Source organism: Brassica napus, chromosome A8 (assembly GCF_020379485.1).
Source record: "Brassica napus cultivar Da-Ae chromosome A8, Da-Ae, whole genome shotgun sequence".
Taxonomy (NCBI): domain Eukaryota; kingdom Viridiplantae; phylum Streptophyta; class Magnoliopsida; order Brassicales; family Brassicaceae; genus Brassica; species Brassica napus.
In genome coordinates, this window is record NC_063441.1 from 1627481 (window position 1) to 1650751 (window position 23271).

Genomic DNA, 23271 nt, shown 5'->3' on the forward strand with positions numbered 1-23271 from the left:
TTACTTTTAATCATGAACAAATGGGAACACTATTGACTCCAAATTACAGCTGCAGCTTCATGTCACTAGCTGATTTAACACTAACAACAAAACTGATTGATCAATGAAGCCACCAAAACAGTCACCGTTTGTACATAGGACTGTCTGTCTAATTCAGTTAGATCATTCTCCGAAAAGATAAGTTACTAGGACACTAGATTGTTGCGTACTATCCCCTTTAAAACTTTTCTTGATCATCCAGATTTTTAAAACCCTCAAATTTGATCACCTAGGGAAAGAAAAGCATCAATACACAATCAGAGCTTTAAGAAATGGCAATTATAAAGCTGGTAACACAACATTTATTCTATTGTCTGCATATAACATAGCATCCTGCAAGCATAATCATGTTTAACTGAGTAAAAAACCACAAATTATGAAAGGCAATATTATATAGGTCTCAGATTCCTTCTTTTAAGTGGGTTGCAAAGTCTGCAGAGGAAACAATAAACACATCAATGTTTAAAGAATCTCTCTCTGATTAGGATTAAATCCTTTCTGGCTTCACTCGTTGCTAAACGGTTCTTCGGTGTTTCTTCACAACACTTAAGTCCCACCTCCAACACCAGTGTCAAGCACTCACCAAGAGGGAAACCAACTCTGAGACTGCTATTAAGAATCAAATTGTCTGCAATGTCCAACACCCTCTCTGGAAACGCCAACTTGATGTAGCTGTTTAGGGTAACGTTTCCCCCAAATAACTCATCTGTTGGTCTTTTTCCAGTGAACATTTCCAAAAGAAGAACACCAAAGCTATACATATCACCATATATTGATGGTTGTCCTCCCATTCCATATTCTGCACCATAATTCACAACAATTATTTTTTTCCGAATGAATGTAAAATTTATTCAATCAAAAACTTTGTTATTAAAAAACGATTTTCTTCACCGAAACAATACTGATGTGTGATATAATTTACCTGGTGCGGCATAGCCGATGGTTCCTCTGACGCCGACCGAGCTTTGTTGGTTGAATAAAGACCCTTGATCAAGTTTCATGAGCATTCGAGCAATGCCAAAGTCGCTAACATGACCAGTCAGATCTTTGTCTAGGAGGACGTTGCTCGGCTTGAGATCGCAATGAGCTATAGGTTCATGGCAATAAACATGAAGATATTCCAAAACGGAAATTACATCAACAGCAATGTTGAGCCTTTCAAATAGGGTCAAGGCTCTTGAGGGTCGACGGATCTCTTCCACTTCCTCTGGGTGCAGCCACATATCCAGGCTTCCATTTGGCATTAACTCATAGACAAGAGCTCTGAAATCATTTCCTTGAAAATCAGTACTCGAACAAGCCGTCAATAGTTTCACAAGATTACGATGCCTTATGTCCTTGAGAGATTCGCATTCTGTAACAAAGCTCTTCATAGCTCCACGTCTCTGTAGGTTTAGAACTTTCACTGCAACAACCTTGTTCTCCGTTGGGAGCAATGCCTTAAACACAGTGCCAAAACTGCCTGATCCAATCATATTGCTGGAAGAGAAGCCATCTGTCGCCTTTTGTAGATATGCGTAACTTATCTGTTCATGACAAACCTCTAGTGCAGAAGAAGAAGTTGGATGATTAGTCTGCTGCTGGTTCCTCTTTCTTTTTCTTAAGCAACATAGAGAAATATAAGCTATCAAGAGGAAAACTATGCCAATGCTAACGCCAACGGAAAATTTCTTCACAAGAGAGGAATGGCCTGTATCCATTGCCTGTACTTGCATAATACATGGCTTTAGTTTCAGTTCCTTGATGCCTCCACATAGATCTTTGTTTCCAAATACTAAAAGTACAGTAGCATTCTTAAGGTTTCCTTCTGTTGGCACCATTCCCTGGAAATTGTTAATGGATAGATTGAGATACTCCAATGAAGAAAAGTTTGCAAAATATCCTGGTATACTTCCAGAGAGATTATTGTTTGAGAAATCAAGTCTTTTAGCACCCATCAACCCTTTTATATTTGGAATATCACCATCAAAAAAATTTCCTTGTAGATAAAGATTCTCCAATGAGAGAAAATTGCCCAAGACTTGAGGGAGTTGCCCGGATAATTTATTATGCGCAACAGACAGTATGCAAAGACCCTCTAGTGGTTTAATATACTTTGGCAGAGAGCCTGTCAAGGAATTATCTGACAAGTCGAGGTGAACAAGGGACTGAATTTGCATAATCTCCTGAGGTATAGTCCCATTCAACTTATTAGACCCAATCCGCAAATACAACATGAATCTGCACTGACCAAGACTGGGAGGAATGGTTCCTTCAAAACTATTGTTGGAAAAATAGAGTTTTCCTAACCGAGTGATGTTACCTATTGAAGAAGGTATCTCTCCGGACAATCTATTTGACGTGAGGTTTAATACCACCAATCTAGAAAGCTTTCCAATGGAACTTGGCAGTGGTCCGGTCAACAAGTTATCGTCTAACATAAGTTTTTGTAGGCTGATGAGATTCCCAATGTCATAAGGAATGGTTCCAGAGATTAAATTCATTCCAAGGTCTAATTTCCAGAGGTTGGTGGACAGGTTCGTAATAGAGGTAGGGAAGTCACCTCCAAGCCTATTTCCATTAACAAGTAATGTATGAAGTTGGGTACAATTAGCCAAAGCCTTGAGAAACTCAAGATCTCCGGAGGAGTAACTACCCAAAGAATTACTGGCAAGTGCTAGGTATTGCAAGTTCTGTAGTTTTCCAAAACTTGAAGGAACACTTCCCATCATTTTGTTAAACACGATTCCAAAATTCTCAAGATTTGAGATATTGGAAAGTGTTGTGGGGATTGGTCCTGTAAAATGATTACGTCCCATATGCATACGTCGAAGATTTGGTAGTAGATTACCAAAATCAGGCTTTAGGCTACCGGAGAAACCACTATGAAAAATGCTCAAGATCTCAAGTGAGGACAAATTGTAGATGGAGGGAGGAAAAACGCCCGAGAATTTGTTCATTCCTAGTCTAAGAGACACTAACTGAGTTAATCTAGCTAGAGCATCAGGAACTCCTCCTCCTATTTTGTTCGATGAAAAGATAACTCGCGTGAGTGATGTCAAGTTTCCTAGAGATTGGGGGAGCTTTCCTGTAAGGTTGTTTCGACCAAGATTTAAAATTTCAAGCCTCGCCAATGATCCCAGTTCTGAAGGAACACCTTCTCCAAGACTATTTGAAGTTAATCTAAGACTCAACAATCTCGAGCAGTTACATAGATCGACTGGAATATCTCCTCCAAGAAAATTATGACTCATATCTAAGTACTCAAGTCTAAACAAGTTTCCCATCTGGTGAGGGATGGTTCCACCAATCGAGTTATCAGAGAGATCAAGTGATATGAGAAAGGAAAGATTACCAATAGATGGTGATATCACTCCCCCTAACTGCCATCCTCCAAGGTCCAAACGGGTAACTCTCTTGTGTTTGAGACCGCATGTAACCCCTTTCCAGTTACAGAGAGGGAATGAGTTATTCCACGAGGACAAGACATTTTGTTTGTCTTCAGAAACTTGAGATTTGAGGTCTAGCAATGCCATCCTATCAGTTTCTCCGGTAAAACCATATGCTTTCAGTAACATGACAGCACTGAAAGAATATAAATAAAACAATCTCATGCTTCTTTTTTTTTTTTTTTGGGTTAAAAGCTTTTCGTTCATCTCAAATGTTGCAGGAAAGTGGAATATATGAGACGAAGCAAATCAGCAAATGCAAAATTTCTCTAACTTATTGTTGTGGACCACACAATATACAAAACCAGTAGCGGATGGGGGCCATGGGGCATAATACAAAACACTATCTAGTATCTTTATAAATTTGTATTCTAAACAGGGGCATTATTAAAAAAATCTATACAAAATTACACTAACTTAAAACTTTCATGGTGGGCGGCTGCTCCTCCGCAACCAATATAGACTATTCAAAAGTCCAGTGGACTTGTCGTCAACCAAGTCGCCTGAGTTAAGTATCTCACTAGTCTCGTGTCTTATTTTTACAGATAAGCTTTTTAATTTTATTATTCCCACTAGGCCACAAGTCTCGTGTCTTATTTGTATTCCTTTTCTTTTGAATACCCTTTCTTATTGTATATTCCCAAATAAGTTTTTTTTTTAAAACTAGACAAATCGATATATACATAAATCCAAATAAAATATTAAATTCATCTGTATTAAACAATCTAAAAGTCATTAAAAAAGAATCCATGTCTTTTGCAGAAAATCCAGGATTACACATTTTTTTTCCGTGAAAACTACATTTTGCAATTGGTATATAAAATTCAGTTATGTGAATCAAATGAAAACCTGTTTTGCTGTTTGGTGGTTTTGGTGGGAAAATATGTTTTTGCATTTTTGGCAAAAAAAACACAATTTTTTAAGTTTTGACAAAAAACCTCAATTATGCGGTTTTTTTTTTTTTGTGAATCTGACGAAAAACTCAATTTTATAGTTTTGACGAAATAAATCTATTTTGTGGTTTGCAGGAAAAACATGGTTTTGAAGTTTTGGTGAGAGAACTCAAATTTGCACTTTTAACGGGAAAAGTCTTGTGCAAGTTTGGCAAGAACTCAATTTTGTGGTTTTCGTGGGAAACCTCATTTTACAGTTTTGCAGGAAAACTTAAATTTGCAGTTTTTGTTAGGGTGTTCAATTCGTTAAAACAGAACCGAACCAAAACAGAGAAAGTGGTTTGAATTTGGTAATAATGAATATACCGAATAAATGTTATTTTTAAAAAAACCGCGGTATAAGGATATAGTTTGGTATATAAACTGATCAAACCGAGTAATTAAAATATAGTAGTATAATTATATGCAAGTTATATAATATAATTAATAATATATGCATAATTCATTTTATTGATATGATTTTCATATGTTAAATGTTAATTTTAGTAATTTAATATTTTATTTTAAGTTAAGAGTTATTTTTCATTTTATCAAATTAATAAACATATTTTTTATCTTTTCGTTGCAAATATGTTTGCTAATATTTAGTTATTTAATAATATTATGGATTACTAATTTTTTTTATTTTTATTCTATAAAATATTATTATTATTAAGTTAATATGTTTTTTTAACACAAACTTACTTTCATTAAATCTCAATGTTCTTCACTATAATAGAACAAAGGAATTATGCAACCTTTTTGGCAATAATCATAAACTACAAAGAAGGCATAATTAAATTAATATGTTTACTAATTATTATAAATAGTAAAAGAAAAAAAGAAAATATAGTCTATTTAAAAACCAAAATATATTCATGTTTTATTCAAGCCGATATCTAATCATATAAAGTAAAATTCACAAACATATTATAAAAGACAAATATATTTATGTTTTTTTTGTATAAAATCGAATAAACCAAAAACGACATTATATAAACCGAACAAAACCAAAGTAGATATGATTTGAATATGGTAGATATTTTCTACAAACTGAAATACCAAATAAACATAAAAAAATTAAAGAATTGAAATCCGGATTACACACCCTTAGTTTTGGCAAAAAAAAACTCAATTTTGTGGTTTTGGTGGAAATACTCGTTTTGCAGTTCCGGTGGAAAAATTTGTTTTTGCTGTTTTTTAAGAAAACTTGATTATATGGACTTGGCGGGCGACGGAAAAACTCAAATTTGTTATTTTGAAAAAAATACTCATGTTTGTCGATTTGACAAAAAACTTAATTTTGCAATTTTGATGGAAACTCAAATTTTGCGTATTTGGCTGAAAACATGTTTATGCGTTTTGCCGGGAAAACTTAATTTTCCAGTTTGAAGGAAATATTCATTTTTGAGGTTTTGGCATGAATACTCATTTTTGCGGTTTTGGCAAAAAAACTTAATTTTGCGATTTTGGCAAAAAAAAAATCGATTTTTTAGTGAAATAACTCATTTTATGGTTTTGGCGAAAAAACTTGTTTTGTAGTTGTGCTGGGAAAACATGATTTTCGTGGATTTGACGAAAAGCTCAACTTTGCAATTTTAGTGGAAAAACTCGGCGAAAAAATTTAGTTTTATGGTTTTAGGAGGAAACAGAGCTAGTCTCCTCGTAAAGATATATATATATATATATATATATATATATATATATATATATATATATATATAATCATCTAATCATGTGTCAATAGTATATAAGAGCATGTTTATTGCATGTCTCTTAGGTTGATGTTCTTAGCGTAATATAAGATACTGTCTCTTAGTTTTTAACTAAATAAACTAAGAGACGTCTCTTATATCTCTAATTTAAGAGGCGTCTCTTAGCTTTTTAGTTAACATTTAAGAGATTGTATCTTATATTACGTTAAAAACTCCAACCTAAGACACCTGCAATAAACATGTTCTAAGAACCTCTATATACCCCCCAACCCCAGTCTCATCCTCCATTGCTAGTACGAACATCTTTGCGCTCCCAAAATCTCACACGACCTGCGTCGATAATACATAAACATCTCTTTGTATCCACAATCTCTGACATATATATATATATATATATATACATATATATATAATATATATATAAAGATATTGTAGAACCATTTTCAATTTAAGAACTCATTTTGAATTATAATGGTAGCATAAAAAAGCACCTTCGGTGAAGATTCTAAGTTTGGAATTCTCAAAATATATACAGTATAACCTCTTTAAATTAATACTCTATAAATTAATATACACTAAAAATCTCTATAAGACAATATAATTTTATAGTCCCAAATTGTGTTTTTGGTTCAATTAGTATATCGATAAATTAATATCTTTATAAATTAATAAAAAAAATTATAGTTTTCATGTAGTCCCAATATTATTAATTTATAAAGGTTTCACTGTATATGTTATATGTATATATTATATTAATATTTAATTGTAGAATTATTAACTTTACGGAAAATACAAATCAAATGATCAGAAAAAATATTTTGAGTTATGTTTTTTGTAAATTTGAGAACCTATAATTAAATATTAATATATTTATACACATATATGTATTTTGGGAAATCTAAGTCTAGAATTCCTATTGGAGATACTCTAAGATAGATGAAATATTTTGTTTATATACATGCTTGAATAAAAAATTAAAATTATTACAAACATATGTATAGAAGATTTCTTTTCCAATAATACACTTATAAATATCATTCTAAGTTCACGTCATCAATTTGAAATTAATCTCTGAATTTTGTTTTTAAGACTGAAACCATTTTGAATATGTTTGGTTTTGCCGTATTGACTTTAGTAAAACAAAAAAAAACAATAATGTTAAATTAATTATAAGCACAATTCTCTTAAATATTTTTTAAGTTTTTTTCACCAACAGAGGGTCCGATTGGTAATGGCTGTAGCTTTAAATATTTTGCTGTAGAAAAAAATCTGTAGACTTTTTGCTGTGGCTTTAGATTTTATTGTTGTAGAATTTTATTGAAGCACTAAAAAATTGCTTTGGATATTTGGCTCTGCAGAGCACTTGTACAGCTGTAGGTTGTTTTAAGAGCTGTGGTTTTTAAAAAACATTTAAAGCTTGATTGCTCTGAATTTGATGCTGTAGAAATAAATAGGGCTGTGGACAGCACCTACAGCAACTACCAATCACCCCTAGAGTTCCGAAGAAGAAATGTTCAAAATAAATTTAATTAAGCAGGAAAAAGATCGTTTTACCTTTTTTCCCTCCCTTGCTCTATAGATATATAAATATAAATAATTATTTAAATAAATAATAAAAATTAAAAATTAAAAAAATATTTTTATAGTTCTTAAATTATATGTTTTCTAATTTGAATATTTACAAATTTAAAATTTCTTTTTGAAAGGCGAAATGATTTTTAAAATTTTTGATTTTTAATTCTAAATATTTATCTATTTATTTAAAAAATTAATCTCATCTCCAAAATTCACCCCTCAAATCTGGACTCTAAATTTATATTAGTTAAAGCTAAATTTATATTATAATATAATATTTTATTAGCATAATTTTTATTTTATTTTTGTTATATTTTTCTTTAATTTTATCATTCAATGGTCAAAAAGGTAAAGTTCAGAATATAGTTCTTATGTATTTCAAATTTAAAACCCAACTTATAAAGAACGAAAACACAACATATGCTTAGGAAGGAGAGTACCTCAACTTCACAAGTCATTATACATTATTTATAAAAAATATGCAAGAACAAAGAGTTCAAAAATAGTTTGGATAAAGTTACTCCCTATGACATAAATGAATTAATCCAGGAGCATGTGCTCTCTTCATCGATTGCGTCTGGTTGGCTTTCTGCTACTACAAATGGTGGCAGAACTGCAGGACAAACAACCTTCGTCACAATTATGGTATGTCTCTTAACTGTAAGGTTGGAGCTCGAGATTTCCACAAGACATTGTGGAGTTGGCATCTCATGGTTAGCACCAATGTCCCCATTAGCCTGCAATATCAAACATGATTAAGTCAGTTTAGATTGTTTGGGAGGTGAAATATAAGATGAATATGAGTAACCTCGAAGTAATTGTCAATAAGCTCTAACGCCTGCCTATGTTAGATCAGGACCAGTATTACCAAGGAGCACAAAAGTTGCCTTAATGACATTGTCATAGATAGATATCTCAGCACGGTACCTGTTACAAAGAGAAAGCACACGTGAACAACATGCTAAGCGAAAGTGTAAGGTGAGGGGTTTTGTAATGTACATTTCAACTCCAGAAAAAACAATCAACTCACCATCTATTCCGATATAATCAAAACACGATAATAATGTCATAGATTTAAATCTCAAGAAGACCATTGTAGCTTGCTATTGTCTACCTCATGTTACCATGAGTATTAAAAGCTAACTGAATCGAAACTAAGAGCTTTCTGTTAATCTTATCTATCTATGCTTGGACGTAGTTGAACAAAAATGGACAATTAAAAAGACTTCAGACTGTTTTGATAAATATAATGCAAATTAATCAAGATGTTCTTGAACTGATTCATGATTGATTAATCAAGATGTTATTGACTAAAACATGGAAACGTCTTACCTCCAAAACATTTAGTGTTAACTGATGTTACTAATACAACAGCAAGAGTGGCGAGACTTTCATTGAACCTGTTGTGGGACTCATGAGAAGCCTGGTCCCAAAGGTAGACGTTAATCATAGGTCACCTGAAATTGCCAATTATAATTGTGAGACAGTTAATGACATATGCATGTTATGGCTGGTGCTAGTATGTAATCGTATATACTCACTGTTTTGGCTGTAGGTGGGAGTGCTGCCTCCGTTCAAGACCGGGTGTTTGCTGAGAGACTGTCAATTGATGACCTTCATGGGCCGATGATATCTGCAACACATGTTAAAGAATTTAGTTGTATACAAATCAGGACAATATACAAATCAGGACAACACATGTTAACACAGGAAAGCCAACTTACCATACAAATCACCCCTCAAACTCTTGGAATGAGCGGAACCTGAACATGTTTCTCTCGATCACAACTGGGTTATATTGAAGCTCCGAGAGGACAATATTCTGAGTGAAACAGATGGTGAGATTTTGATCAGTAACACAATAGATGTCTTTTCTTTTTGTTGCGAAGAATCCCTGAATAAATGGCATGTGCTCAGTTTTATTAGTGAGATGAACTGAATAAGAGAATAAATCGTTGTAGATCCATGTTCATCAATCAATTACCTAGCCTACTTTGACATTGGCGGCTACAATACCACCAAAGGTGCTACCTGGATCTGCTATTAAAGCTAGCCGGTAGGCCTCACAGTGTGCTTCATGACTGCACATGTCGGGTTTTCAGAATCTGATTCGCAGTTCCACGCTGAGTCAACACCAAGATAATTGTTGTATGACATTTTCTGCTCACCAGAAAAAAAAATTTAAGTAATATATGGCTGAAAAATGAGGATAAAGATTATAAACGGTAGTTGAGAACTATAGTTGAGAACTAAGACCATTTGGCAATCAAAACCAAAAAGTAAAATTACTATACCTTTACAACTACAATGGCAAAACGATTATTACCATCCTCTGGAGCTGAAGCGATGTGTTGCAATACCCTAGCACTCGCTTCAGTAAGCTCGTCTCAACATAAAATGCAGTAATCCTCTATGGAGCTGAATCAGATGGTTTCCATACAGAATAAAATTTAAACAACACTATTGTTGATTTCTCTATCATTGATTTTAGTTGACTTAAAAAGGAGATCACCCATCCGAAGTAAGTTTCTAAAAAATTGCTAAATTTTAAACTAACATAAACACAAAACTAAAACATAAATAATCAGATAACAACAAACCTTTTTAAAGCCTCTTTCTCTTTGTCTCTCTTACAACCTTTGCGCGCTTTGATCTCAGCTTGGTTACCATAACTCTGGATATTTATCTGCATCCCAATAACATACCAACAACAAAAAAAAAAGCAAAATAATTTAAATAATTAACTGTATTCGACAACAAAACCTAAACCTTACCATAGAGATCGCTTCAAACTCTTTGCATGAATGGAACCAGAACCAGTTGAACTCAATCGTTAAACTATGTTCTTGAAGAACGGATAGACATGGATGCGCTGGAGCTTTAGTGGTGATTTCGCTGGATTCTTAGACATGGATGCGCTGGTTGATATTGCTGGAGCTTTGGTGCTAGATTTATTCAAAGCTTTGGATCTGGAAATCTGACTGTTTCTCATCCATGGAAGCTACCAGAGGAGATTTAGATTCGGGGGAGAGATGAAGAGTATGGATGAGTTGAAGCTTTTAATAGCTTTGATGGTGGTGGACTACATTACACAATCGACGTCTCCCACTCTTGGGTTTTGGCGTTTGGCTTCTTTTTTTTTGATCAAGATGTTTGGCTTTAGATTGAAACAAAACTCGTTATTACATATATTTTTGAGTGGGACCCATTTATTGCTGAGATGGACATTTGGAAGCTCTCTATTGGCTAATTTTATAGTCCGATGTCGACACCCTGAACATTGATCTTATTCTCCTTTTATTTATTGTATTGATGGACATCTACATACACCTCATGAACGTGATTAATTAAGCCATTAAACTACAATATGGATTAGTAGTAATTAATAATTGTTAGTTGAAGTTTTAAAATGTGGAATGTGACACAATTGTTTGCGGATGAGATATATAATACGGGAATGGCATCATTGAAATCCTAATAGACCTTGTTATCCTCCAGGAGTCATCAATAAGAATGCGAGAGATGGAGAACAAAGTTTTACCGCTTACATGCTTAGATCTCGCCAACTTTGATCTTCATCAGTCAGCTGTTTCGCTTAAACAGGTTATTCTCTATTTGTTTATTTTTTAACAAAAATGATTACAGTTTGTGACTCGTTATCGGGGTGATTCATTTTCCAGGCATGTATGGATTGTGGATTTTTCTATGTCATAAATCATGGTATAAGTGAGGAGTTGAAGGAAGAGGTTTTCGAGCAGAGCAAGAAATTCTTTGATCTTCCTTTGGAGGATAAAATGAAAGCCTTGAGAAACGAAACGCATCGAGGCTATTCACCAGCCCTTGAGCAGAATCAAATCCATGGTTCGTGTAATAAATTAGTCTAATCAAAAAAAGTTGTTGAGATATCTCAATCTTGTGGTAATCTATGGTTTTAGGAGACTACAACAAAGAGAGCTTTTTCATGGGAACAGAAGGTCTTAAAGATGATTCCCTTGGAGCTAAGCCATTCTATAGACCCAACATTTGGCCTGACTCTGGTTAGTTTTTGCTATATCCTAGTATATACTCGTCTGTAAATGTTTTTTTTTTTCTTTTTTGAATTTATACGTTAGATATATTTGGTAGATGTTTTACCTGGATGGCGGACGACCATGGAGAATTATCACCTAGAATTACTGTAAGTTCCTTTTCCAGATTTGTATATATGGGGTATGAAGCCTGTTTGACTTTTTTTGTGCTGCCCTAGATCTATAATTAAATAACTTTTAGGCAAGATCTAGAATTCTTAGCTCTAATACGACCATGTTAAATTTATCGATACATATCTTAAACTCAGTTTACAATGAATATTTATAATTTATTATGTCTCTTACAATACGTGTGACCAGGAGGGTTTGTAAGGCTATTGCAAGAATATTGGCATTGGCGCTAGACTTGGATGCGGACTACTTTGATACTTCAGAGATGCTGGAAAACCCTATTGCGTATATGCGGTTGCTTCACTATGAAGGTGATGTATATTTTTCTTAGCCGCACGCTTTGTACTCACACTACCAGTAATCTTCATCTTTCTTTTTGTTGCCTTATAATTAGGGATGTCTGATCCTTCTAGAGGTATATATGGATGTGGATCACATACTGATCATGGAATGATGACTCTATTAGCAACCGATGGTGTAATGGGGCTCCAGGTACTACACAGTTGTCACTAGTCATACAATTTTTGATGTGACCAGGTTACCAAAAATTTCTGGTATCTGATGGCAGATATGTAAGGATAAAGACATGAAGCCTCAGAAGTGGGAATATGTACCTTCGATCGATGGGTATAATTAATGAGAATTGTTGGTTTTAGGTTCATTATCCATTTTAGATACCTAACTAGCTCCCATAAGAAAATGTTGTTTTTACCGGATTCGCCTTTTTGTACAGAACATATATCGTGAATCTTGGTGACGTGCTCGAGCGTTGGAGCAACGGCCTTTTTAAGTAACTTTCTTTTGTTTAAGCTCAGCCTCCCTAATATGTTTCTTTCATTAAATTTTTATTCGCCAATTCTTTTTTTTTTCCTAATTTGTTGCATCGTAAAGGTTTTAGCTCACAATTTTCTCAAGTTGTTTTTGTTTTTACATACAGATCCACATTGCATAGAGTACTTGCGAATGGTCAGGACCGATATTCCGTAAGTATCAAGTTTATGTTGACTTTTGTTCACATGTTCACTTTTTGAGTTTATTGTGGTAGAACTTTTAGCCACCGGGTCGTTTTTATCAGTCTCAACAATGAAAGATTTTGTTGAACGCGTTTAATCTTATCTCATTGCAGATTCCATTCTTCTTGAGTCCAAGTCACGACTGTCTAATAGAATGTCTTCCTACATGCCAGTCCGAAAACAATCTTCCCAAGTAAGGTTTCATCAACCTCTTCACATTGTTATATTAAGACTTTCGACCAATAAATTGAATCTAAAACGTTCTGTGACTATGTTTAATGAATAGATATCCAGCTATCAAATGTTCAGCGTATCTCACCCAGCGATACAAAGAATCCCACAGGGAAACGAGAGCATCTCCGGAAAATAGACCTAAGTGAATTTTAGGGCCAACACCTTTCAAACAATAAATGCTTTGTATTTCCTAGTTGTTGAAAGTGTTTTGTGTTTGGTTAATAAAGATGACCAGTTAAGAGATTTATTCTGGTTTGTGTTAAAAATAAAAGATTTATTTTGGTTAACTTTGTGAAAATTGTACACACTGAAAACAAAAGTTAAGGCTCCAACAAGAAAGTAGAGTATGCAAGTAAACAACTGTTCCGATAAACCTCGCGTATGTTTAGGCTCCAACAAGAAAGTAGAGTAACATTTCTAGTTGGACCCTCTTTGACCTTTATCATATGTTAGTAAATGATGCAACTTCATTTTTTTTTATTTTTCTCAAAATCTATCTCTATATATTGAAGCCTATGATTTTTTGTGTTGTTTTAAAATTTCTAAACACATTATACATTTGTATTAATGTATATTAAACTCTCTTTCATGGTACATGGACATCAATTAATTTTTTTGTCAATTAATGGTACATGAGCATTTACTGAAAATGCTCATGTACCATCGAAAATATTTAATTTTTTGGTAAATGCTCTATATACTAAAACCTATAATTTTTAGTGTTGTTTTAAAATTTATAAACACATTCTATATTTTTATTAATGTATATTAAACTTTTTTTAATGGTTCATGGGCATAGTTTAAATTTTTTGTCAATTAATTTATTAAAACTTCATAATACTCTCTAAATTGGTTGACTAACCACTATAAAACCGCTATTCCCTAGAAAAACGGAGACAACAAAGGTTCCAAACCTCTTTGACTTTCATCATATGTTAGTGAAGGATGCAACTATGCATTAAAATAAAAATTTTATTTTTTTTTAATTTTTCTCAAAATCTATGGGTTAACCTCTTATGAAAATATTTAATTTTTCGGTAAATGTTCTATATACTGAAGCCTATGATTTTTAGTGTATTTTTTTAATTTTTAAACACATTCTACATTCGTATTAATATATATTAAACTCTCTTTATAATACTCCCTAAATTGTTTGAGTAACCACTATAAAATCGCTATTCCCTAGAAAAACAGAGACAACAAATGTTCCAAACCTATTTGACCTTCATCATATGTTAGTGAATGATGTAACTATGCATTAAAATAGAATTTTCATTTTTTCTATTTTTTCTCAAAATCTATGGGTTTAACCCCCTACGAAAATATTTATTTTTTCGGTAAATGCTCAATATACTGAAGCCTACGATTTTTAGTGTAGTTTTAAAATTTTTAAACACATTCTACATTTGTATTAATGTATATTAAACTCTATTTAATAGTACATGGGTGTCGTTTAATTTTTTTGTCAATTAATCTAGTAAAATTTCATAATACTCCCTAAATTAGTTGACTAACCACTATAAAATCGCTATTCTCTAGAAAAACGGAGACAACAAAGGTCCCAAACCTCTTTGACCTTCATCATATGTTACTGAAGGATGTAACTATGCATTAAAATAGAAATTTTATTTTTTTGAATTTTTCTCAAAATCTATGGGTTACCCACGAAAATATTTAATTTTTCTGTAAATGCTCTATATACTGAAACCTATGATTTTTCGTGTTGTTTTAAAAAGTTTAAATACATTCTATATTTGTATTAATGTATTTTAAACTCTCTTTAATGGTACATGGGCATCGTTTAAAATTTTGGTCATTTAATTTAGTAAAACTTCATAATACTCTCTAAATTGGTTCACTAGCCACTATAAAATCGATATTCCCTAGAAAAATGGAGACAAAAAAGGTTCCAAGCCTCTTTGAACTTCATCATATATTAGTGAAAGATGAAACTATGCATTAAAATAGAATTTCTATTTTTTTTTTATTTTCTCAAAATCTATGGGTTAACCCCTACGAAAATATTTAATTTTTCGGTAAAAACTCTATATAATGAAGCCTATGATCTTCACTGTTGTTTTAAAATTTCTAAACACTTTCTACATTTGTATTAATGTATATTAAACTCTCTTTAATGGTACATGGGCATAGTTTAATGTCAATTAATTCAAAAAAATTCATAATACTCCCTAAATTGGTTGACTACCACTATAAAACCGCTTTTCCCTAGAAAAATGGAGACATCAAAGGTTTCAATCATCTTTGGCCTTCTTCATATATTAGTGAAGGAAGTAACTATGCATTAAAATAGAATTTTCATTTTTTTTAATTTTCTTCAAAATTTATGTGTTAACCCTTACGAACAAAATTTAATTTTTAAAACAACACTAAAGATCATTGGCTTCAGTATATTGAGAATTTACCGAAAAATTAAATATTTTCGTAGGGGGTTAACCCATAGATTTTGATAAAAATTAAAAAATATATATATTTTAATGCATAGTTGCATCCTTCACTAACATATGATGAAGGTCAAAGAGGTTTGGAATTTTTGTTTTCTTCGTTTTTTCTAGAGAATAGCAATTTGTTGTCGTAGTCAACCAATTTGGGGAGTATTATAAAGTTTTACTAAATTATTTGACAAAAAATTTAAACGATGCCCATGTACCATGAAAGAGAGTTTAATATACATTAATACAAATATATAATGTGTTTAGAAATTTTAAAACAATACGAAAAATCATAGGCTTCAGTATATAGAAAATTTGCTGAAAAATTAAATATTTTTGTAGGGATACCCATAGATTTTTAGAAAAAATTCAAAAAAATGAAAATTCTATTTTAATGCATAATTGCATCCTTCACTAACATGTGATGAAGGTCAAAGAAGTTTGAAACCTTTGTTGTCTCCATTTTCTTAGGGAATAACAATTTTATAGTGGTTAATCAACCAATTTAGGGAGTATTATGAAGTTTTACTAAATTAATTGACAAAAATTTTAAACGATGCTCATGTACCATTAAAGAGAGTTTAATATATATTAATACAAATGTATAATATCTTTAAATTTTTTAACACAACACGAAAAATCATAGGCTTCAGTATATAGAGCATTTACCAAAATATTAAATAATTTTGAAGGGGGTTAACCCATAGATTTTGAGAAAAATTCAAAAACATAAAAATTCTATTTTAATGCATAATTGCATCCTTCACTAACATATGATGAAGGTCAACGAGGTATGGAATCTTTGTTGTCTCCGTTTTGCTAGAGAATATCAATTTGTTGTGGTAGTCAACCAATTTGGAGAGTATTATGAAGTTTTACTAAATTAATTGACAAAAAATTTAAACGATGCCCATGTACCATGAAAAGAAATTAATATACATTAATACAAATTTATAATGTGTTTAGAAATTTTAAAACAACATGAAAAATCATAGGCTTCAGTATATAGAGAATTTACTGAAAAAATAAATATTTTCGTAGGGATACCCATAGATTTTTAGAAAAAATTCAAAAAAATGAAAATTCTATTTTAATGCATAGTTGCATCCTTCACTAACATATGATGAAGGTCAAAGAGTTTTGAAACCTTTGTTGTCTCCATTTTCCTAGGGAATAGCGATTTTATAGTGGTTAGTCAACCAATTTAGGGAGTATTATGAAGTTTTACTAAATTAATTGTCAAAAAAAATAAACGATGTCCACGTACCATTAAAGAGAGTTTAATATACATTAATACAAATGTAGAATATCTTTAAAAATTTTAAAACAACATGAAAAATCATAGACTTCAGTATATAGAGCATTTACCAAAATATTAAATATTTTCGTAGGGGTTAACCCATATATTTTGAGAAAAAATAAAAAAAAATAAAAATTCTATTTTAATGCATAGTTGCATAATTCACTAACATATGATGAAGGTCAAAGAGGTTTGAAACCTTTGTTGTCTCCGTTTTTCTAGAGAATAACGATTTTATAGTGGTTAGTCAAACAATTTATGGAGTATTATGAAGTTTTTCCAAATTAATTGATAAAAAATTTAAACGATGCTAAAGAGAGTTTAATATACATTAATACAAATGTAGAATGTGTTTAAAATTTTTAAAACTACAATAAAAATCATAGGTTTCATTATATAGAGCATTTACCAAAAAATTAAATATTTTCGTAGCGGTTAATCCATTGATTTTGAGAAAAAAAAAAAATGAAAATTTTATTTTAATGCATAGTTACATCCTTCACTAACATATGATGAAGATCAAAGAGGTTTGGAACCTTTGTTGTCTCCGTTTTTCTAGGGAATAGCGATTATATAGTTGTTAGTCAACCAATTTATGGAGTATTATGAAGTTTTACTAAATTAACTGACAAAACATTTAAACTATGGCCATCTACCACAAAAGAGAGTTTATTATACATTAATACAAATGTAGATTGTGTTTAGAAATTTTAAAACTACACTAAAGATCATAGGCTTCAGTATATAAAGCATTTACCGAAAAATTAAATATTTTGTAGCAGTTAACCCATAGATTTTGAGAAAACTTCAAAAAAAATGAAAATTCTATTTTAATGCATAGTTGTATCCTTCACTAACATATGATGAATGTCAAAGACGTTTGAACATTTGTTGTCTCCGTTTTCTAGAGAATAACAGTTTTATAGTGGTTAGTCAACCAATTTAGGGAGTATTATGAAATTTTACTAAATTAATTGATAAAAAAATTAAACTATGGCCATTAAAAATTAAATAGAGTTTTACATACATTAATACAAAAGTAGAATGTGTTTAGAAATTTTAAAACAACACCGAAGATCATAGGCTTCAGTATATAGAGCATTTACAGAAAAATTAAATATTTTCGTAGGGGTGTTAAACCCATAAATTTTGAGAAAAATTCAAATAAAAATGAAAATTCTATTTTGATACATTGTTACATCCTTCACTAACATATGATGAAGGTCAAAGAGGTTCGGAACCTTTGTTGTGTCTGTTTTTCTATAGAATAACGATTTTATAGTGGCTAGTCAACTAATTTAGGGAGTATTATGAAGTTTTACTAAATTAATTGACAAAACATTTAAACGATGACCATGTACCATTAAAGAGAGTTTAATATACATTAATTTAAATGTAGACTGTGTTTAAATTTTTAAAACTACACTAAAAATAATAGGCTTCAGTATATAGAGCATTTACCGAAAAATTAAATATTTTCGTAGGAGTTAACCCATAGATTTTGAGAAAAATTCAAAAAAAAAGAAAATTATATTTTAATGCATAGTAGCATCCTTCACTAACATATGATGAGGGTCAAAGAGGTTTGGAATCTTTGTTGTCTCCGTTTTCTAGAGAATAACAATTTGTTGTGTAGTCAACCAATTTGGGGAGTATTATGAAGTTTTACCAAATTAATTGACAAAACATTTAAACGATGCCCATGTACCATAAAAGAGAGTTTAATATACATTAATACAAATGTAGAATGTGTTTAAAAGTTTTAAAATTAGAATAAAAATCATAGGCTTCAGTACATAGAATAGTTCCCAAAAAATTAAATATTTTCGTAGGGTTTAACCCATAGATTTTGAGAAAAATTCAAAAAATGAAAATTCTATTTTAATTCATTGTTACATCCTTCACTAACATATGATGAAGGTCAAAGAGGTTTGAAACCTTTGTTGTCTCAGTTTTTCTAGGGAATATCAATTTTATAGTGGTTTTTTTTTTTTTTTTACAACAATTTTATAGTGGTTAGTCAACCAATTTAGGGAGTATTATGAAGTTTTACTAAATTAATTGACAAAAAATTTAAACTATGCTCATGAACAATAAAGTGAGTTTAATATACATTAATACAAACGTAAAATGTGTTTAAAAATTTTAAAACAACACTAAAGATCATAGGCTTCAGTATATAGAGCATTTACTGAAAAAATAAATATTTTCATAGGGGTTAACCCATAAATTTTGAGAAAAATTCAAAAAAATTAAAATTCTCTTTTAATGCGACGTTATATCCTTCTCTAACATATGATGAAGATCAAAGAGGTTTGGAACCTTTCTTGTCTCCATTTTGCTAGGGAATAGCGATTTTATAGTTGTTAGTCAACCAATTTAGGGAGTATTATGAAGTTTTACTAAATTAATTGACAAAAAATTTTAAACGATGCCCATTTACCATTAAATAGAGTTTAATATACATTAATACAAATATAGAATGTGTTTAAATTTTTTAAAACAACGCTATAAATCATAGGCTTCAGTATATAGAGCATTTACCGAAAAATTATATATTTTCATAGGGGTTAATCCATAGATTTTGAGAAAAATTCAAAAAAATTAAAATTCTCTTTTAATGCGTAGTTATATCCTTCTCTAATATATGATGAAGGTCAAAGAGGTTTGGAACCTTTCTTGTCTCCGTTTTGCTAGAGAATAACGATTTTATAATTGTTAGTCAACCAATTTAGGGAGTATTATGAAGTTTTACTAAATTAATTGACAAAAAATTTAAACGATATCCATTTACCATTAAATATAGTTTAATGCAAATTTTAACAAGTTTAGTCAACCAATTTAGGGAGTATTATACATTAATACAAATGTAGAATGTGTTTAAAATTTTTAAAACTACGCTATAAATCATAGGCTTCATTATATAGAGCATTTACCGAAAAATTAAATATTTTCATAGGGGTTAACCCATAGATTTTGAGAAAAATTCAAAAAAATTAAAATTCTCTTTTAATGCGTAGTTATATCTTTCTCTAACATATGATGAAGGTCAAAGAGGTTTGGAACCTCTCTTGTCTCCGTTTTGCTAGGGAATAGCGATTTTATAGTTGTTAGTCAACCAATTTAGGGAGTATTATGAAGCTTTACTAAATTAATTGACAAAAAATTTAAACGATGCCATTTACCATTAAATAGAGTTTAATATACATTAATACAAATGTAGAATATGTTTAAAATTTTTAAAACTACGCTATAATTCATTGGCTTCAGTATATCGAGAATTTACCAAAAAATTAAATATTTTCTTAGGGGTGGTTATCCGATAGATTTTGAGAAAAATTCAAAAAACTGAAAATTCTTTTTAATGCATAGTTGCATCCTTCACTAACATATGATGAAGGTCAAAGACGTTTGGAACCTTCGTTGTCTCCATTTTTTTATGGAATAGCGGTTTTATAGTTGTTAGTCAACCAATTTAGGGAGTATTATGAAGTTTTACTAAATTAATTGACAAAAAATGTAAACGACCCTTGTACCAATAAAGAGAGTTTAATATATATTAATACAAATGTATAATGTGTTTAAAAATCTTAAAACTACACTAAAAATCATAGGCTTCAGTTTATAGAGTATTTACCGAAAAATTAAATATTTTCGTAGCGGTTAACCCATAGATTTTTTGAAAAAAATTCAAAAAAATGAAAATTCTATTTCAATGCATAGTTGCATCCTTCACTAACATATTATGAAGGTCAAAGACGTTTGGAACCTTTGTTGTCTCCGTTTTTCTAGAAGATAGAGATTTTATAGTAGTTAGTCAACCAATTTAGGGAGTATTATGAAGTTTTACTAAATTAATTTACAATAAATTTAAACGATGCTAGTGTACCATTAAATACAGTTTAATATACATTAATACAAATATAGAATGTGTTTAAAATTTTTAAAACTACAATATAAATCATAGGCTTCAGTATATAGAGCATTTACCAAAAATTAAATATTTTTGTAAGGGGGGTTAATCCATAGATTTTGAGAAAAAATCAAAAAAATTGAAATTCTATTTTAATGCATAGTTGCATCCTTCACTAAAATATGATGAAGTTCAAAGAGGTTTGGAACCTTTGTTGTCTCCGTTTTTCTAGGGAATAGCGATTTTATAGTTGTTAGTCAACCAATTTCGCGAGTCTTATGAAGTTTTACTAAATTAATTGACAAAAAATTTAAACGACACCCATGTACCATTAAAGAGAGTTTAATATATATTATTACAAATGTAGAATGTGTTAAAAACCTTAAAACAACACTAAAAATCATAGGCTTCAGTTTATAAAGTATTTACCAAAAAATTAAATATTTTCGTAGCGGCGTTAATCCATAGATTTTGAGAAAAATTCAGAAAACTGAAAATTCTTTTTAATGCATAGTTGCATCCTTCACTAACATATGATGAAGGTCAAAGACGTTTGGAACCTTCGTTGTCTCCATTTTTTTATGGAATAGCGGTTTTATAGTTGTTAGTCAACCAATTTATGGAGTATTATGAAGTTTTACTAAATTAATTGACAAAAAAACTTTAAATGAGGCCCATGTACCATTAAAGAGAGTTTATTCTACATTAATACAAATGTAGAATGTGTTTAAAAAATTTAAAACTACATTAAAAATCATAGGCTTCAGTATATAGAGCATTTACCGAAAAATTAAATATTTTTGTAGTGGTGGTTAACCCATAGATTTCGACAAAAATTCAAAAAAATGGAAATTCTATTTTAATGCATAATTCTATCCTTCACTAACATATAATGAAGGTCAAAGAGGTTTGGAACCTTTGTTGTCTCTGTTTTTCTAGAAAATAGCGGTTTTATAGTGTTTAGTCAACCATTTTAGGGAGTATTATGAAGTTTTACTAAATTAATTGACAAAAAAAAATTAAACTACGCCCATGAACAATAAAGAGAGTTTAATATACATTAATACAAAAGGAGCATGTGTTTAGAAATTTCAAAACAACACTAAAGATCATAAGCTTAAGTATATAGAGCATGTACCGAAAAATTAAGTATTTTCATAAGGGGTTAACCCATACATTTTGAGAAAAATTCAAAAAAATTAAAATTCTATTTTAATGCTTAGTTATATCCTTCTCTAAAATATGATGAATGTCACAGAGGTTAGGAACCTTTCTTGTCCCCGTTTTTCTAGAGGATAGCGATTTTATAGTTGTTAGTTAACCAATTTAGGGAGTTTATGAAGTTTTAATAAATTAATTGACAAAAAATTTAAACGACACCCATGTACTATTAAAGAGAGTTTAATACACATTAATACAAATGTAGAATTTGTTTAAAAAATTTAAAACTACACTAAAAATCATAGGCTTCAGTATATAGAGTATTTATCAAAAAAATTAAATATTTTCGTAGCGGTTAAACCATAGATTTTGAGAAAAATTCAAAAAAATGAAAATTCTTTTTAATGCATAGTTGCATCCTTCACTAACATATGAGGAAGGTCAAAGACGTTTGGAACCTTCGTTGTCTCCTTTTTTCTATGGAATAGCGGTTTTATAGTGGTTAGTCAACCAATTTAGAGAGTAATATGAAGTTTTACTAAATTAATTGACAAAAAATTTAAAAGATGCCCATGTACCATTAAAGAGAGTTTATTGTACATTAATAAAAATGTAGAATGTGTTTAAAAATTTTAAAACTACACTAAAAATCATAGGCTTCAGTATATAGAGCATTTACCGAAAAATTAAATATTTTTGTAGCGGCGTTAACCAATTGATTTTGAGAAAAATTCAAAAAAATGAAAATTCTATTTTAATGCATAGTTACATCCTTCACTAACATATGATGAAGTTTAAAGAGGTTTGGAACCTTTGTTGTCTCCGTTTTTCTAGGGAATAGCGGTTTTATAGTGGTTAGTCAACCAATTTAGGGAGTATTATGAAGTTTTACTAGATTAATTGACAAAACAATTAAACGACACCCGTGTACCATTAAAGAGAGTTTAATATACATTAATACAAATGTAGAATGTGTTTAAAAATTTTAAAACAACACCAAAAATCATAGGCTTCAGTTTATAGAGTATTTACTGGAAAATTAAATATTTTTCGTAGCAGCGTTAACCCATAGATTTTGAGAAAAATACAAAAAAATGAAAATTATTTTTTTAATACATAGTTGCATCCTTTACTAACATATGATGAAGGTCAAAAACGTTTGGAACCTTCTTGTCTCCGTTTTGTTTTATGGAATAACGGTTGTATGATTGTTAGTCAACCAATTTAGGGAGTATTATGAAGTTTTACTAAATTAATTGAAAAAAAAAAATTAAATGATGCCCATGTACAATTAAAGAAAGTTTATTCTACA

At 30.7% G+C, this 23271-nt stretch overlaps 2 protein-coding genes and 1 long non-coding RNA gene across 3 annotated transcripts; 1 reads left to right on the plus strand and 2 right to left on the minus strand.

Moving 5' to 3' along the window:
• Nucleotides 1-303: 303 nt before the first annotated feature.
• Nucleotides 304-3722, minus strand: LOC106360473 (probable LRR receptor-like serine/threonine-protein kinase At3g47570). The gene is made up of 2 exons (XM_013800074.3): nucleotides 962-3722; nucleotides 304-838 (listed from the first exon to the last, which is right to left on the minus strand). The coding sequence occupies exons 1-2, from the start codon at nucleotides 3672-3674 to the stop codon at nucleotides 495-497; spliced, it is 3057 nt and encodes a 1018-aa protein (XP_013655528.2). The 5' UTR covers nucleotides 3675-3722; the 3' UTR covers nucleotides 304-494.
• A 4321-nt stretch (nucleotides 3723-8043) lies between these two features.
• LOC125577246 lies at nucleotides 8044-10663 on the minus strand. Its single transcript, XR_007315605.1, has 6 exons — nucleotides 9674-10663; nucleotides 9414-9583; nucleotides 9231-9322; nucleotides 9022-9146; nucleotides 8498-8616; nucleotides 8044-8426 (listed from the first exon to the last, which is right to left on the minus strand). It is a non-coding gene; the product is annotated as an uncharacterized LOC125577246 (long non-coding RNA).
• A 324-nt stretch (nucleotides 10664-10987) lies between these two features.
• On the plus strand, nucleotides 10988-13510 carry LOC106359480 (2-oxoglutarate-Fe(II) type oxidoreductase hxnY-like). Its single transcript, XM_013799172.3, has 11 exons — nucleotides 10988-11292; nucleotides 11370-11550; nucleotides 11625-11726; nucleotides 11815-11866; nucleotides 12078-12199; nucleotides 12283-12380; nucleotides 12457-12515; nucleotides 12622-12678; nucleotides 12826-12871; nucleotides 13015-13094; nucleotides 13188-13510. The coding sequence occupies exons 1-11, from the start codon at nucleotides 11203-11205 to the stop codon at nucleotides 13279-13281; spliced, it is 981 nt and encodes a 326-aa protein (XP_013654626.1). The 5' UTR covers nucleotides 10988-11202; the 3' UTR covers nucleotides 13282-13510.
• The last annotated feature ends 9761 nt before the right edge of the window (nucleotides 13511-23271 follow it).